At 36.6% G+C, this 15,854-nt stretch overlaps 1 protein-coding gene across 1 annotated transcript; it reads right to left on the bottom strand.

Moving 5' to 3' along the window:
- Positions 1-1,033: 1,033 nt before the first annotated feature.
- On the bottom strand, positions 1,034-6,105 carry LOC131601667 (conserved oligomeric Golgi complex subunit 7-like). Its single transcript, XM_058873531.1, has 10 exons — positions 5,722-6,105; positions 5,557-5,646; positions 5,314-5,433; positions 5,098-5,199; positions 4,733-5,013; positions 4,293-4,438; positions 3,427-3,625; positions 2,430-3,099; positions 1,561-1,890; positions 1,034-1,440 (listed from the first exon to the last, which is right to left on the bottom strand). Exons 1-10 carry the CDS (start codon positions 6,004-6,006, stop codon positions 1,159-1,161), a joined length of 2,505 nt encoding a protein of 834 aa, XP_058729514.1. The 5' UTR covers positions 6,007-6,105; the 3' UTR covers positions 1,034-1,158.
- Between the last annotated feature and the right edge of the window lie 9,749 nt (positions 6,106-15,854).

Genomic DNA, 15,854 nt, shown 5'->3' on the forward strand with positions numbered 1-15,854 from the left:
GTTAAATGGGAGCTGGTGTGTAGACCGATTGAAAACGGTGGTCTGGGGATTAGGAACCTTAGGAAGTTCAATTCCGCTTTATTGGAAAAATGGGAGTGGAAAGTGATAAATGAGAGGAATAGGATTTGGTTTGATGCACTAGCTAATAGGTACGGTAAGAGTAATGGTGTCTTAAGTCCGAGTTTAAATGGAGCGCCAATCTTGTGGAGAGATATATGTAATCTGGATATAGGTGGGTGGGCAACAGCCAGGGAATATTCGGTGAAAGAGGTGTACAAAAGCATGTAGCTGGAAGATCATCAAGCGCGTAGCCTACCATGGTGCAAAATATGGAATAAGGCGATACCATCAAAAGTATCGTGTTTGGTGTGGAGAGTGCTACAAAATAGAATCCCTACCAAAGACAATCTACTCAAAAGGGGAGTGTTATCAAATAGCCAACTAGGTTGCGTCGGGGAGTGCGGGAGAGAGGAATCGGTATCTCATATATTTTTTTAGTGTCATAAACTTGCAGGTATGTGGATGCTCATGTGCAACTAGTTAGGAGTGGCTACAAATTTACATAATGAAGGATGGCTCTTATGTTTTTGCTCTGTACATTTGGTGGTGAAGCTATTCCTATTGTCTGCTGTACTTATGTTGTGGAGCGCAGTGGCTGTGTATAGGGTGCTGTTGTGTGTTATATGTCCAGGAGTTAATATGTTATTCGAGGTTATTGTTATCATAGTATCGGTGTCGGGTAGTTATAGGTTAATTTTGTTTTATGTATCTCCTTCAATATTCAGTCTGTGGGTGGCTACTCTGTTAGCATCAGTTTTAGTTTCAGGTTGATGGACACAGTCTTGTAAAATCTGGCATAGGAGAGTGGGATTCCTACTGTCATGAACATTTGTGCTAGGGCCTTGCTTGTAATTGGCATCTCTTATGCCTCTGTCTTTTTAATATATTGCTTTTGCTCTTTAAAAAAAAAAAAAAAGAAGTTATTATTATGTATATGATGTGCGTTTTGTAATAGCTAGTCGCAAATCCAACATGAAAGAAGTTTATATTTAACTTAAAATAAAAGCATTCAATTAGTAGGTATTGTCTATGTAAAAGAATGCAATCCGCGGGCCAAAAACACATCAGTAAATGGGGAGAGGGTAGGGATGTGCTCAATCACGAATCTAAATTCACCCGCCGCATCTTACACACAAGGTTTGCTGTTGGCAGATCAAATTGGTTTGCTGAATCTGTCTTCAGAAGATCTTTTATCTGGTCTCTTGAGGTAGAAAGACAACTTTGAAATGTAGCCAGAACTCCAGGGATTGGCATTGAAAGAGCCGAAAGCACGTTACTAAGATAATCAATATCAACTGATAGCTGCTGCGCACCGCGGTCTGTAATATACTGAATCCCCCGCAACTGCTCTATGTAGAGTGCTGTTGCACCCTCTGCAACCTGAAATTTAACACAACCAGCAGAAAATGTTGAGTCATTACTCCCTACTTCATACTATTTCAGACAAAAGAGAACATTTATTCTTCTTAACTAACAAGCTTCTTCTATGTCATGAGTTACCTTGAACATCCATTCAGTTGCAAAGAACTGTGCTTCATCATTCGCTTCACTGCTAGATATTCCCTCAGCAAGGGGCTCCAATTGTTGGGGTAAAGTAAGAAGATACTCGCCAACACTGGTCACATAGGACTGTGGATATGCACTGAAGGTAGGGAGAGGAAAAGCACTCTGTTCCTCAACTGTTGACCATATTGGCAAACGGGACACGTCACTGAGGCGTTGCCGTACTTTGGATATGAGGACATCATATACAAGTTCATTAACTGTGTCTTCAAATGCTGCAACTCTTTGAGATGCAAGGGGAAGAGCATGGAAACGGGGATCTTTAGACTGCAAATAAATAATTAAATATGTTTCTGTAATGCAACAAGAAAAAAGAACACAAGAATGTCTGAAGAGATAGAAACAAGTGTCAGCAGCAGCACATAACCAAAGGAACACCGAGGCAACCTTCTTGTTCTTGAAATGAATGAATTGTGAAATAGAATGACATTCATAGTTTGTTGAAAAATAATGGTCAATTAATTTTGAAAATTGTGAGCGTAAACTTTTAGCTGTGGCTTATTTTGCATTAACCATATGATGATTACAGCAAAGAACTCGATTAAAGAAAATGTCATTTTCATTTTATGCTTTTTCAAACAGAAGAATAAATGCTTTTTCAACTCCTACTCAAGGAGGGACGCTGAAATAACGGAGACAGAGATGAAAAGGGCTAGAGGCAGAGAAAACAACTCCATAAGATTCTTTCTCAAATTATATTTATAAGGTGCTTCCCAATCCAAATATTTAGATTAATCCATTATCCCTTCTATCATTTTCAAAACCAGAAGAAAATGAGAGTGCAAGAAAGCTAATGTTAAAGATACCTGATTTAAGAGGCTAAAGAGTTTCCTAGCTTTCTCGGGCACGTCAACCAGCCGCAGTGTTGCCATGTCCAAGGCAGCCCTCCCACCAAAAGATGGCTCTCCGTCCTCATTACCATTTATAGTCTGGTTTTGATCTAAACTTGAACCCAATGCTGAAAAAGATAAAGTTGTGCTTAATCTAGCAAGAGTAGCTCTTAAAGATGCTTCGAAGACAGAGGATCTGCTTGTCAAACTATCTGCAACTGTAAGGATCTGCAGTGCCCCTTGGACCATGGACCATTCCTCTTCATTTGAGACCAAATCAACTCTCCGAGCATTTTGACTTCCATCTTTCTTCTCGATGTCTTTCTTTCCAGTACCACCGCCACCATAATCCACACCACAGACAGTTCTTAGTGACCTGAGAGTTTCTTGTAGAGTGGAAATGTATTGTAACATTATATCATCAAGGGCGAGAATCAGCTCATCTGCCTCAGAACCTCCAGTGAAACTGATGCATCTCTCGGCAGAAGCTTCAAGAAGTATAATAACTTGAGGAATAGACTCCTCCATCCTACGAACAGTTTCACTGAGTTCAACTCCTTGGGCTCCTACCCCTCGAATTACAGCTCCTCTTAAATCTATTCCTGCAATCTCAGAGGAAAGGATGGCACGCTCCATCTGTCCATACCTGTAGATATTTCCAATAAACATAGTAAAATTAAAAGATGTTTCTACGAGTTGAAAAAGGGTTTAATGGATGCTTATATATGAGAATATTTTGCACGTGTCTTTACAATATAGGACCATTTGTTTATTGGCATTTATGTTACTATTTCTCTTTTTATTCTTCTAAATTTTTAGAAAGAAAGAAAAAAGGTGAAATATGAAGTTAAAATTCATCCCCATAGCCCGCTCAATTCATCCACAATACTGAAGCCATGTGCCATATAGAATGAACAGACAAACTTGATTTAACAAAATTTCAATTATGTTTAAAATTAAAATAAGATTTTACCTCTGTTTAAACGATTCATATGGCAAGTACACTGCTTTCAGCACATCCCTTAAAACTTGTACGTCAGAACCAGAAAATAAGTGTTGAATATTCCTTGCAAAGGACCCGGTGATATTGTGTAATTCAATCAAAGCCTCCAGGTGCTTTGTCTGAAGCTTAATACCCTTTTGCATGTCTCCAGATAAAATATCTGATAAACCTACAAAGATTCATGAGCTAAACTATCAATAATCTGTAAATTTAGTACAGAGAATAATACGGTTAACAATGGCAATAATTATACACTATTTGCTAAATGAAAGATATATGGTAAATCATCACAATTTTCAACTTCCAATTCTCTATTCGAAATTAAACTCAAAAGGTCATTTGGAGAGGAAAAAATGAACGAGATATACAAATATCATGATCCAGTGAGACAAGTGTCAGAAGAACCAAGGAACTGATAGTTACCAAAATTATGAGCTGGAAAAATGACTTAAAATGAAACTTAGTATGGTTTGGCAAGGTCAAAGCATTATCGAATAACCTAAAGCACATAAACTCGTATGATCAAAGTAGAGTTGTTTGGTAACGGTATTCCATAACATGCTGAAACAGTTTATTCACTAGCTTATAGAGCTTTTTGAGATGCTACTTCAAGTAGAGTTTGAGCAATAACTTATAGTGTATCATTTTTGAGATGCTACTTCAGGTGTAAAAATACCGAAAGTTGGGAAAAGTATAAGAAAGATTTGGAGGGCCTGAAATCAATTATTATTTACTTTAAAAAGTCAATGTGGATAACAAATATTGAGCAGTGAATATATAAATTTAGCTAATATTTTCTCATTTAGAGAAAACCATGTAAAAGATTCACGAACAACCTTTAGCCAGTGCTTTTGTTTCTGGAACAGCATCTCCAATGGCAAGGTTGATATGAGATATGAAACTTGCACCTATAGCCATCATTGTCTCACTTAGTAACCTCGGGACAAGAGTTTTATAATCTTCTGGAAAAGCAATCATACACCTGCAAGCAACCGCCCGAATGCTTTTATTGCACTACTCGAAATATGCAAATTTATTTAATATCATTTTGTGCTAGCTGATGTTTTTCAGTAAGTTCAGTTGACATAGAAAATTAAAAACCACCAGCACCAAGTTTAGGGTGCATAACTATTGATGAGTCAAACCCTTTTTGCATGTAATAAGAAATATGAAATTTATGCAGTGAGTGTTAACATGGAATTGGTAATGCTTTAAATCAATCATCTGATCAACAGTAAAAGGACAGAAAAAAAGCACCAGTTATCAGTAATGGTACCATTTCCATTCTTGTTCAAGATAAAGTAGTAGCTCATCATAAAAGCTTGGTAACCAATTGGAGAAGGATATTGCAGGTGAAACAGACTGAAAATTGCCACCACTTGATGTTTTCTCCATTTCATTCTTTTCATTTGCAGACTTATTAGCCCATTCTCTTGATTCAAAGTCTTCCCAGAGTTGTTTAATTGGTTTTAGATGTACCTTTGAATATTGAGATTCCAAAGACTTAAACCTTCCTATTCTAATGAGAATTCCACGCAAATCTTGAGCAGCATCAACCTAAACAACAACAATAATAGCTAAGAAAAGGGATTAAACTCAAATCATAGGATGTAAGAGCATGGTTTCCAAAGTATCTGTAACCTTGCGATTGGATAATGCATCAGTAAGACGAGGCTGCACCATTGTGTCTAGCCTATCCTCCAAGACTTGAAGCTGTTTTCTTATGTTGGCAAATTCAGCAACCTAAAAATAGAGTAGAGAGCATGTGCAAAAGTGAAAACAAAAGTATATACAAAAGGTAAATGTACCAGAGCTGATGCACTTGATAGAGATAATCAAAAGGGGGGAAATTAGTACCTCCCCAACAGCAGACAAGCAATGCCTCATATTAGCAAGTGTTTCAGCAGCACGAGGGAGATCACCAGTGGCGAATACATCCTCCACTGTGGAACTTAATTGGGTTAATCCAGCAGCATCCTGTTATTAAACAACATATTGGCGGCACTATAGTAAATCTTAATGTGCTATAACAATATTCAATTCAATTCACTATGAGTACCTGCAAAGTTTCACAAGCAATATTCAATTCAGTATGAGTACCTGCAAAGTTTCATAAGCAGCTTCCATCCTCTGCTTGACTACATCCACCTTAGCAAGTGCCGCTATAGATTCAGAAGACGATCCCTCTGCCTATAAAATAGAGTGAGGATGAATAATTGAAATCGATCGCAGAATTTTACGATCCAAATTGTAAGTTGGACAAACCTTCTTGAGCTTTTGGAGGATGGCGGAGACAGCAGAACGGAGAGAAACGGCATCATCGCGGAGGCGGATGACGTCCCGAGTGGCGCGAGGAACACGGAGGAGAGCAGCGGTGCTTTGGTCCTCGAGAGAAGCGGCGATTTCCTCGGAAACCATCTGGAGCTTCATCTCCAAATCGACGAGGTGCTTATCCAATGACTCCTGGGGGTGTCGACTCTGACACGCCGAGTTGATCCATTTCTTTGGGTCGAAGCTCTCGTTTGAGAACGGACCCAAATCCACCATCATCTTTGCTCTAACAACTTTACTTCACTCTTCACCTTCATAAATCATAACCAAATCACAGATCCACGATGAAGGTGTGCGTCTCAGTTTAACATTATGAATACTGTTTTTTTTTTTTTAAATTTTAATTATTAATACATCATTTGTAAATTGTAAGGAATGTAAATGTAAATGTTTGTTAAAGAATTCTTTCTCTTTGAATCAAAATTAAAATGAGGTAAATAAATAAGTTATTTTATTGTAATAAGGTGGCTCTTTTAAGTTATTTTTTTATACATGTACCGTTGCACAGCAGAAAATTCATTTAGTCTAGAATTGGAGATTCCGCTAAGAGCAGGATCGATAGATTTCTTCTTTCAGAATCATGGTACAATGAATGGCCGACAAGTAAACAATGGTGTCTTAACAAAGGCCTATCCAATCCCTGTCCTATCATGTTTGGCGAATTCCAAAAAAATTGAGGCCCGAAACCATTCCGGCTGCTAAGTTGCTGGAAGGACACAGAAGGTTACTATAATTTTGTTAGAAAACATTGGAGAAACATGAAGATAGAAGGCTGGGGCATGTTTGTATTAAAAGAAAAATTGAAGTTGATTAAAGAGAAGCTCAGAGCTTGGCATAAAGATCACACGCAAAACCTTAGGGAAAAACAAAGAAGCAAAATCCGAACTTCACATACTCAAACTTAACGAAGAATCAACAGGCCTAACAGAGGAGGAGACACAATCTAATAGACAAATATGGGATTAAATATTCAAATTATCAACTCTCAATGGCAGCATTCAATGGCAAAAATCAAGAGTAAGATGGCTCAAGGAATGAGATACAAACTCTAAGTACTTTCATGGTTGCATCAATAAGAGAAGAAGAGAGAACAAAATCTTAAGCTTGGAATGGAATGGTAGAATACTGAGTGAGGCGACTCAAATAAAAAACACAATTTTCTACGACTTCCAAAATCAATTCTTAGCTAGAGGTGTCAGACCATTGGCAATCAACATGAATTTCAAGAGGGTTAATAATAATGAAAATGAAATGCTTGTAAAAGTTTTCATAGAAGAGGAAGTTAAAAGAGCGGTTTGGGAGTACGATAACTCGAAAATTCAGGGCCAGATGGAGTGAATTTTGGCTTTATTAAAGAGTTTTTAGAAGACGTCTAAATAGACTTCATGCGTGTAATGATCGAGTTTCACACCAATGGTGGGATTGTGAAAGGGACAAATAGCTCGTTCATAGTGTTAATACCAAAAAAAAAGAATCCAGTAAAGGTGTCAGATTTTAGGCCTATTTCCCTAATCGGCTGCATATACAAAGTCATCTCCAAAGTATAAGTGAATAGGCTGGAAAGGTGATCCGCTCAGTGGTATCTGAAACACAATCATCATTCATTTCGGGCAGACAAATCCTAGACGGAATTCTCATTGCTAACGAAATTGTGGACGAGGCAAAAAGAAAGAAAAAAGAATTGATATTGTTCAAGGTTGACTTCGAAAAATAATTTGATTCGGTTGATTGGAATTTCCTACCATTCGTCATGCAAAAGATGAGGTTTCACGAGAAATGGACGAGCTCGATAATAGAATGCTTATCAACAAAATCAATACTAGTGTTGGGGAACAGGAGTCCCACAAAGGAATTTTTTATGAGTTGTGGTCTTAGACAAGGAGATCCCTTATCTCTGTTCCTTTTCTTGCTGGGTGCATAAGGATTTAACCTTCTAACGGAAAAAGCAGTGGAATCAGGGGATTTTTTTGGATTTAGATTTGATGGCGGCGACAAGTGCTTTTCACATATTCAGTATGTTGATGACACCTTAATCATAGGCAAAAAAGGGTGGGGAAATATACGAATCATAAAGGCAATTCTACTGCTGTTTGAGTTAATGTCGGGTCTTAAAGGGAATTTCCATAAAAGTTCGCCGATCGGCATTAACATTCTGCAAAATTGGTTAGAAGAAGAAGCCAACATCTTAAATTGCAAGGTAGGATCCACACCATTCAATTATCTTGACTTACTGATTGGGGTAAACCCAAGAAGAATAGCGATGTGGCAACCCATAGTTGATACAGTGAGATCCAGATTGTCGAGATGGAAGCATAACTAACTGTCTATTGGAGGTTAGGTAGTTATTATCAAATCAATCTTGTCAGCTATCCCGGTTTATTATCTCTCCTTCTTTAAGGCTCCGACAGGTATAATCTCAAAAGTCGAATCAATGTTTAAACAATTCATGTGGGGTGGGAGAGAGGAAGAGAGGAAAATAAATTGGGTCAAATGGGATACAGTATGTCGACCATTAGAAGAGGGGGGCTTAGGCATAAAAAAAACTTGAGAGGATTCAATGATGCTCTCTTGGGTAAATGGGTTTGGAAATTTAGATCATAAAAAGAAGGTCTTTGGTTTAAAGCATTAGCTAATAGATACGGAGATACTGATGGGCCCATCATAAGTTGAGGGAGAGATAGCTCTCTTTGGTGGTCTGATTTAAGTCATTTAGAACTAGGCCCTTTTCACTATCAATGCAAGTTTATTTCGAATTTATTTTCACTTTCTCAATTTTGTTTGCATAAACGTGCAATGGTTATCTTGAATGAATATATGCATTTGAATATGATTGATGTTTACCAAAAAAAATTATATATATATATATATATATATATATATATATATATATATAACAGGGATGGCAGTTACTGACAAGGTGGATTAATGTCCAAGTCGTCCATGTACCCCCAAAGAACCGGCTTCGTGGAAATATCCCCACAGAAAGTAATCTCCACGGAGTAATTCTCAGAAAGTTATCTCAGGTGAGCTTTCCCCCCAACCAGAGAAATATTCCCCAACGAAATCCTCGATAGGAGCCTCTTTCTCCAGTAGAAGCCCTTCAAGCTTGCCATCCTCAAAAGAGTCGACACTCACATATCTGAAACCTGGTCAGATAGTACATCATAGGATTATCCGTCTCTTTTATCCCCAGTCGGGGTTCATAAAGATCAAACCCTTCATAAAAAGGTGACAAACGATCAACTCTCCTCGAAGTTACCTTCATCCCCAAGCAAAAATAAAAAAACAACAGCTGAGTATACTCGAACAAAAAGGCAAGAATCCTTAATACGGCATAATGTAATCATCCCAAGCAACAAACAGAGATATATATTCTCAGCCAGAAATTGCTATAAGGAGTTATCAACATAAGTTCAACTACATAAGTTATGTCCATGTGTTGCACCCTCAAATTTTCCCTACCATATTCAAGACAATTGGCTTCAACATGATCTCCTCATCTCCTAGGATTCTCAACTGTTCAGGGTTCCATCAAGTAGAGCCTCTCCTAAGCAATAGGACTCAGATTAGGGTTTTGGGTTGATTAAAGGAAATTGGATTTCTAATGCCTCAAGTGGATGTCATGGTGTTTCATATGATTCAAAGTATCCTCATATCAAGTTTCAAGCCTTGAATCACAAGGTTGCTCAGTTAGTGGCTCAAATGATCAACAATCGACTAGTTTGACCTAAAAGTCAACTACAGTCAACATACAGTCAAAAGTCAAGATTTTTGGTTAACATCAAGATTATAAGGTCACGTTCATCATTTTATTAAGGGTTGATCATGATTCATCAAGAAGAGCTCAGGAATCAACAAAAGTCAAAAGGTTCTAAATTAGGGTTTTTGAACTAAAAGTCAACTGAACTTTGACCATCCATAACTTTCACATGGTTTATAAGAAATTGTCCAACCAAAGCTCATTTTGGAGGAAATTCAATTCTCTACAATTTTGTCTCTCTAAAGACTTGGCCAAAAATGCTTCATTTGAAAGATATGGGCCAAAACATTACAAGTCATTTCAAAAGTCAACATAAAGACACTTTTTCTCAAAGAGTGGTACATGAACATGGAAGACTCAATTGAGATTAAACCAAAAGTATCATTTAGAGGACATCTTGAGCTTTCTAAAAAATTCTAGAACACCTTCATATGATCAAAATTGAGAAAGTTATGAATGATGCAAGTTGGGCTATTTTTGTGAAATGTTTGGGGACCCTAATTGACAACTTGCATACTTTTGAGTATTGGGCCTTAACATTTGAAGCATCCACGTGATTTTGAGCCCAAAGGAGGTCCATTGGTCAAATAATATTATTAATATATTTATTTCATTTATATTTTATTTTAATCATTTAAATTCAAATAAAATCTAATAAAATCATAAAATAATTATATGATTGATGCACCAAACTTTTTCCTTGATTTAATCCGAATAAATCTAATCCAATGGCCAAGAATGAGTGGAAAAAGTGCATGAAATAGCATGGATCTCAAAATAGAAAGATTTAATACATGAATCAAAATCATATTTTTTTCTAAATCAATCACTTGATTCTTTTCCAAACTTTTTACCCTAATCCCTTCTATTATATATATACACAACATACTTAGAGGCAAGGAGGACGAAAATTGGAAGAGACACAAGGGTTGCAAAGTTTCAAAATATTCAAAGCATAGGATAATTTTTGTGTGCCTCCCTTAAGCAATTTCAAAGCTCCTAATTCATTCAATCCTCTTCCCAAGGTAGTATAGGGTAAGAATGAACCATTGATCAAGTCCCATAATGCATAAAACGCATGCTTCATGTTCTTTACATTATGTTTTTCGTTTTTGATTAATTACTGTATTTCAATGCAAACTAACGCCACTAATGTGTTCCTAATGATGTTTAGAAAGGATTAGACCCATTAGTTTGAAGGTTGCACGCGTGAAACAAGTTTCACCATTTTTAGGGCATAAAAGGGAGGAAGCTTCGTTCTTACAATTATGGACGTTATTAATCAAATCCAATGGTTCCATTGAAATCGTGGCATGTCATTTAGGGGATCTGGGTCGTTTTTCTTTATGTTTTGGCGGTGTTTTGCAGGTTCTAACAATCGCAGGTTAGCTAGGGTTAAAATTGTAGCAAAGTGATAGCCATTCCGTAGCAGTTTCATGCAAATTATGGGCGGTGAGATGAGGAGATGATGAACAGTATGGGAAGACCTTTGACCACGCGTGTGAAGCCTATATTGGTTGGTCAAGAAATATCCATTCCTCTCTCCACTCTTGATTGGCTGCAGCGCAACACGCGGGCCCTTGTTTGACTGAGTTTGAATTGTTCCCAATCAGCTTTTGTTTAATATTTTTTTATTATGCGTGTCACTAACAGCGAACGAAAATTAGTCAGGTGGAAGGAATGTGCGTCTTAAGACCTTCGTATGCAACGGCACGGGTTCGAGCCCTACCTCTTGCATGTTTATTTTGCAAAACTATTTTGTTATGTTAATCTCACAGATCCAGCGCATACGACTTACATACGCCTATGGTACGTCCTTGCATCTCCACCTTTGAATCTCCTCAAATTCAGATCTGAGAGCCCAGAAGGTGACGCCCCATGGTACTCCCTGAGAGGACCAATACACCAGATCCAGCGACTTGGTTCCTTTGATTTTTATGTTAGAACATAGTTTGGTTCTAATCATATCTTAGTGTTTTGATGATAACAATTAGTTAAATTTTGTATAAGTAAATGTGCTACTCTAATTATATGTTTCTCATTTCAGAATATTTTCTAATACAAGTGCCATTAGAACATGAACTTTATGCAAAGCTGAACAAACGCTGAAAGGAAAAGCCGCTGAAGTTCTAATGAAGTAACTTCTGTATGAACCAAACGCTAATAGAAGTTCATAAGTCAGAACAAAAGTTTTGAATAGATGCAAAGTTCTGAATCAAGATAAGATACCGTTAAAAACATAATGATTAAAAGACGGCTGAAGCGCTCAAATAGGAACAATTCCCAAGGTTGATTGAAGAAGCAACGCACATGCAGCTCATTTGAGAAATAAAAACAAAAAGCAAACACGCAAACATTTAATGCTTTCTCCGAAAATCAATACAACGGAAAAATAATTGAAGCTATATATAGAAGAATCTTTGAAAAGAAAAGAACGATAATATACAAGAGTTGAACGTAAAAAAGGAGAAGAACTCATATACAAAAGAAGAACACTTACGTGAAATTTTATGCTGAAGAAAATTTTCAATTGAATATACTGTGTTCATATTCCTTGTACTAAAACTTAGTGAAAAATCACAGTTGTGATTAAATCATATTAGAAGCAACCTAAATCACTATTATTAGAAGTTAACTTGTAATTGTTCCTTGAGAGACCAGTTGGGTCCGATTTCTCAAGAGGGCTAGGACTAGTTAGTCTTAGAGGTGTTAGTCACTTGCAGTTGGCTTATGCATTGTATTGTTAGTCACCTGTAGTTGGCTTGTGCATTGTGTTGTTAGTAACAGCAGTTGATTGTGCATTTGTAATCAGTTTTGATTATAGTGGATTAAGTCCTCGATTGAGAAAGGCGAAATCAACTTGGCGGATGGACTGGAGTAGTTTGAGTTGCAAACGAACTAGGATAAAAGTAACTGTGTTTTGTCTACTATTGTTGTGAACGAAAAAGGAAAAACTTATTCAACCCCCCTTCTAAGTGTTTTCTAAACCTTCAGTAGGCATCATAACACTTGGTTCTGGGTGCAAACACTTAATTGTGTTAGAAAAAGATCCAGAAGGAAAACACTATGTCAACTGATCAAAGCAACAACAACTACGCAAAACCTTCGGTCTTTGATGGAGAACATTTTAAATACTGGAAAGATAGACCAGAAAGTTTATTTCTAGGTCAAGATGCTGACTTATGGGATCTTTTCTTAGATGGCTACACGATCCAGTAGATGAAGAAGGAAATAAGATTGATAGAAAGATCTTGACCAAGAACCAGAAGGCAGATTTCAAAAATCACCACAAAGTAAGAAATATCCTACTAAATGCTATCTCAAAAAAAGAGTATGAAAAAATCACCAATAGAGATACTGCACATGACATATTTGAGTCTCTAAAAATGAATCATTAAGGAAATGCTCAAGTAAAAGAGACAAAAGCTCTGGGTCTCATCCAGAAGTACGAAGCTTTCAAAATGGAAGAAAATGAGTCCGTTGAAATAATGTTCTCAAGATTTTAAACTCTGACTGCTGGCCTAAGAGTTCTAAACAAAGGATACACCAAAGCAGGCCATGTCAAGAAGATCATTAGAAGTTTACCCAGAAGATGGGTACCAATGGTTATTACACTCAAAGTTTCAAAAGATTTGAACGGTGTACCTTTAGAAGAACTCATTAGTGCACTGAGAAGTCACGAGATATAACTTGATGAACATGAGCCCCAAAAGACAGGTAAATCTGTAGCTCTTAAATCTACTAAAAATTATGAAACTAATGCTTTTCAGGTTAAAGAAGAAAGCTCTGAGGACTCTAATTTAGAAGAAGAAGAAGAGTTATCTCTTCTCTCAAGAAGGATTAACCGGATGTGGAAGCACATACAAAAGAAGTTTAGAAACTATAAGAGATCAAAAGATAAAGCAGAATATTCTAGATATAAGAAGCCTAGCAGAAAAAACATTATATGCTATGAATATAAAGAACCAAGACACTTTAAGAATGAATGTCCTAAGCTGCATGGAGAAAGGCCAAAGAAAAAGTTTGAAAAGAAGAAAAGTCTGATGGTCACATGGGATGATTCAGAATCTTCTGAAGATGAATCTAGCTCAGAAAATGAACATGCCAATTTAGCTTTTATGGCTACCACAATAGATAATTCTGACTCTGAATCAGAATCTGAAGAGGTATTCTTTGAACTTACTAGAGCTGAACTTATAGAAAGTCTGTCAGAACTTCTAAAATATTACAGCCAACTCAAAGTCAAATACAAGAAACTCGAGAAGAGTCTCGTATCTTAACTTGAGCAACTTAAAGTAGAAAACTTTGATCTTAAAGAAATTTATGTCAAAATCAAAGAGGAATTTCATTAAAACCAAAAAGTTTTTGATTCAAATACTGTTTCTAGTTCAAAAAATATTCTTAAGGAATATGACTCTAGCTTTCAAAAATTTCTTACTAAGAGGATAGATAGAAGCAAAATGGTTTCAATGATCTATGGTGTTAGTGGAAATAACAGAAGAGTAATTGGATATGAAACTCCCAAAAGGAAAAAAAACATACCAACCTATACTTGTTGATAAAACGAATATCACATATAAACCACTGCACAAACGATTTAGCTTTAGTCACACACATGATATCAAATATACATCTTACTCTGACAATTTTCATGCTCAACTAAAGTTCAAACATAACTTTAAAAACTCTAACAAAAAATGACCCAAAAAGATGTGGGTACCTAAGGAGAAAACAATGTATGTTGCAGATGTCCTTCACAGCAAAGTTGAAACACTAGTCTTAGTACCTGAACTCTGGATGCTCGCGACATATGACAGGAAGAAAGTCTATGTTCCAAAGCTTGGAGCTTAAATCTGGCGGAGACGTTAGATTTGGAGGTAATCAAAAAGGAAAAATTATTGGTTCTGGAACCACTGAATGAAGGATTAGCACATGATCTTTAATCAAAAATCCTGTAAAGTTGTAAGTCAGAAAGATGTGTCAATCCTATTTACTGGCAAAAGAAAGAACAACATTTATAAAATTGATCTTTCTGATCTTAAATCTCATAAAGTAACTTGTCTTCTTTCTATTAACAATGAGCAATGGATTTGGCACAAAAGATTGGGACATGTTTGTAACACCCCTTACTAACCCCGCAGAAATTCAAATAAATCATTCAGAGTACATGAAATAAGGGTGCCACAATTCATAATAAAATAAACATCATTCGGCCAGATCATGCATTCACTGAGGTAATCATCATTAATGAAAAATGTTTCATGTTAACACAACGGAAATTAAATCAAACGGGCTAAGTTTAACATATTTAAAACTTATCCTTCAAAGCATCAAAACACAACTAGAGTCATAAAACATAAACTCTAAACATCGCGTCCCCAGTGTTACAACTATCAGAGCACGACACCTGACGCTAACTAAAATTTGACTCATGAGCTAATCCTCACCGAGTCGAACAGCCGTTATCCTCAATCTGAAAATGGCAACATGTAAGGGTGAGTCTCATCATAATTAACAAATGTTATAAGGTTATAAAGCAATAACACATCACAGTTGCATCGTTCACCCAATTGTTTCATAAACAGACATTCAACAAGTTTCACCATCACAAACGAACAACCAACACATCATCAATATTTATAACACTGGAATACTTCCAATCATGTTATAAAAATATGCATATGTATAAACTGACACTATGCATGTGGTACCAACATCATCAAATGGGAATAACCCATGACCGATCCAACATCATCAAGATACGGCCCTGCCAGCACAAATTCCACCCAATGGGAATCATGCCCTTTACTGATCCAACACATCATCATGGATACATCATCATCAACATATGATTATGAATGAATGCAAACATATACAACATACTTATATCATCATCATCATCATCATCATCATCATCAATGTCATCATCATTATCATCAAGTATGTTCATATATATTAGCACCATTCAGTTATATCTCAATGATCACCATCATCATCATCATCATCAAAAAGACATACATGTATTCGCATCAATCATCATCATCAATAAGAAATAACGTACATGTATTCACATCATTCTAAAACAAATTGATCATCATCATACAGATTCTTTTATAATATTCGTTTAGCTCGAAACGACACATCAAACAGACCAACGGTTAAAAAGTTATGCATCTTTGAACTTCTTTAAAATGTCCCAAACACTAACAGCACGCGGCGCCATCTTAGTTCACGGCGCGAACTGAGCGTCTCAAAAATCCCTGGCTCTCTGCCAAGCTGTTCGCAGCGCAAACATATGCACGTGACG

Source organism: Vicia villosa, linkage group LG5 (assembly GCF_029867415.1).
Source record: "Vicia villosa cultivar HV-30 ecotype Madison, WI linkage group LG5, Vvil1.0, whole genome shotgun sequence".
In the NCBI taxonomy this organism is placed as follows: domain Eukaryota; kingdom Viridiplantae; phylum Streptophyta; class Magnoliopsida; order Fabales; family Fabaceae; genus Vicia; species Vicia villosa.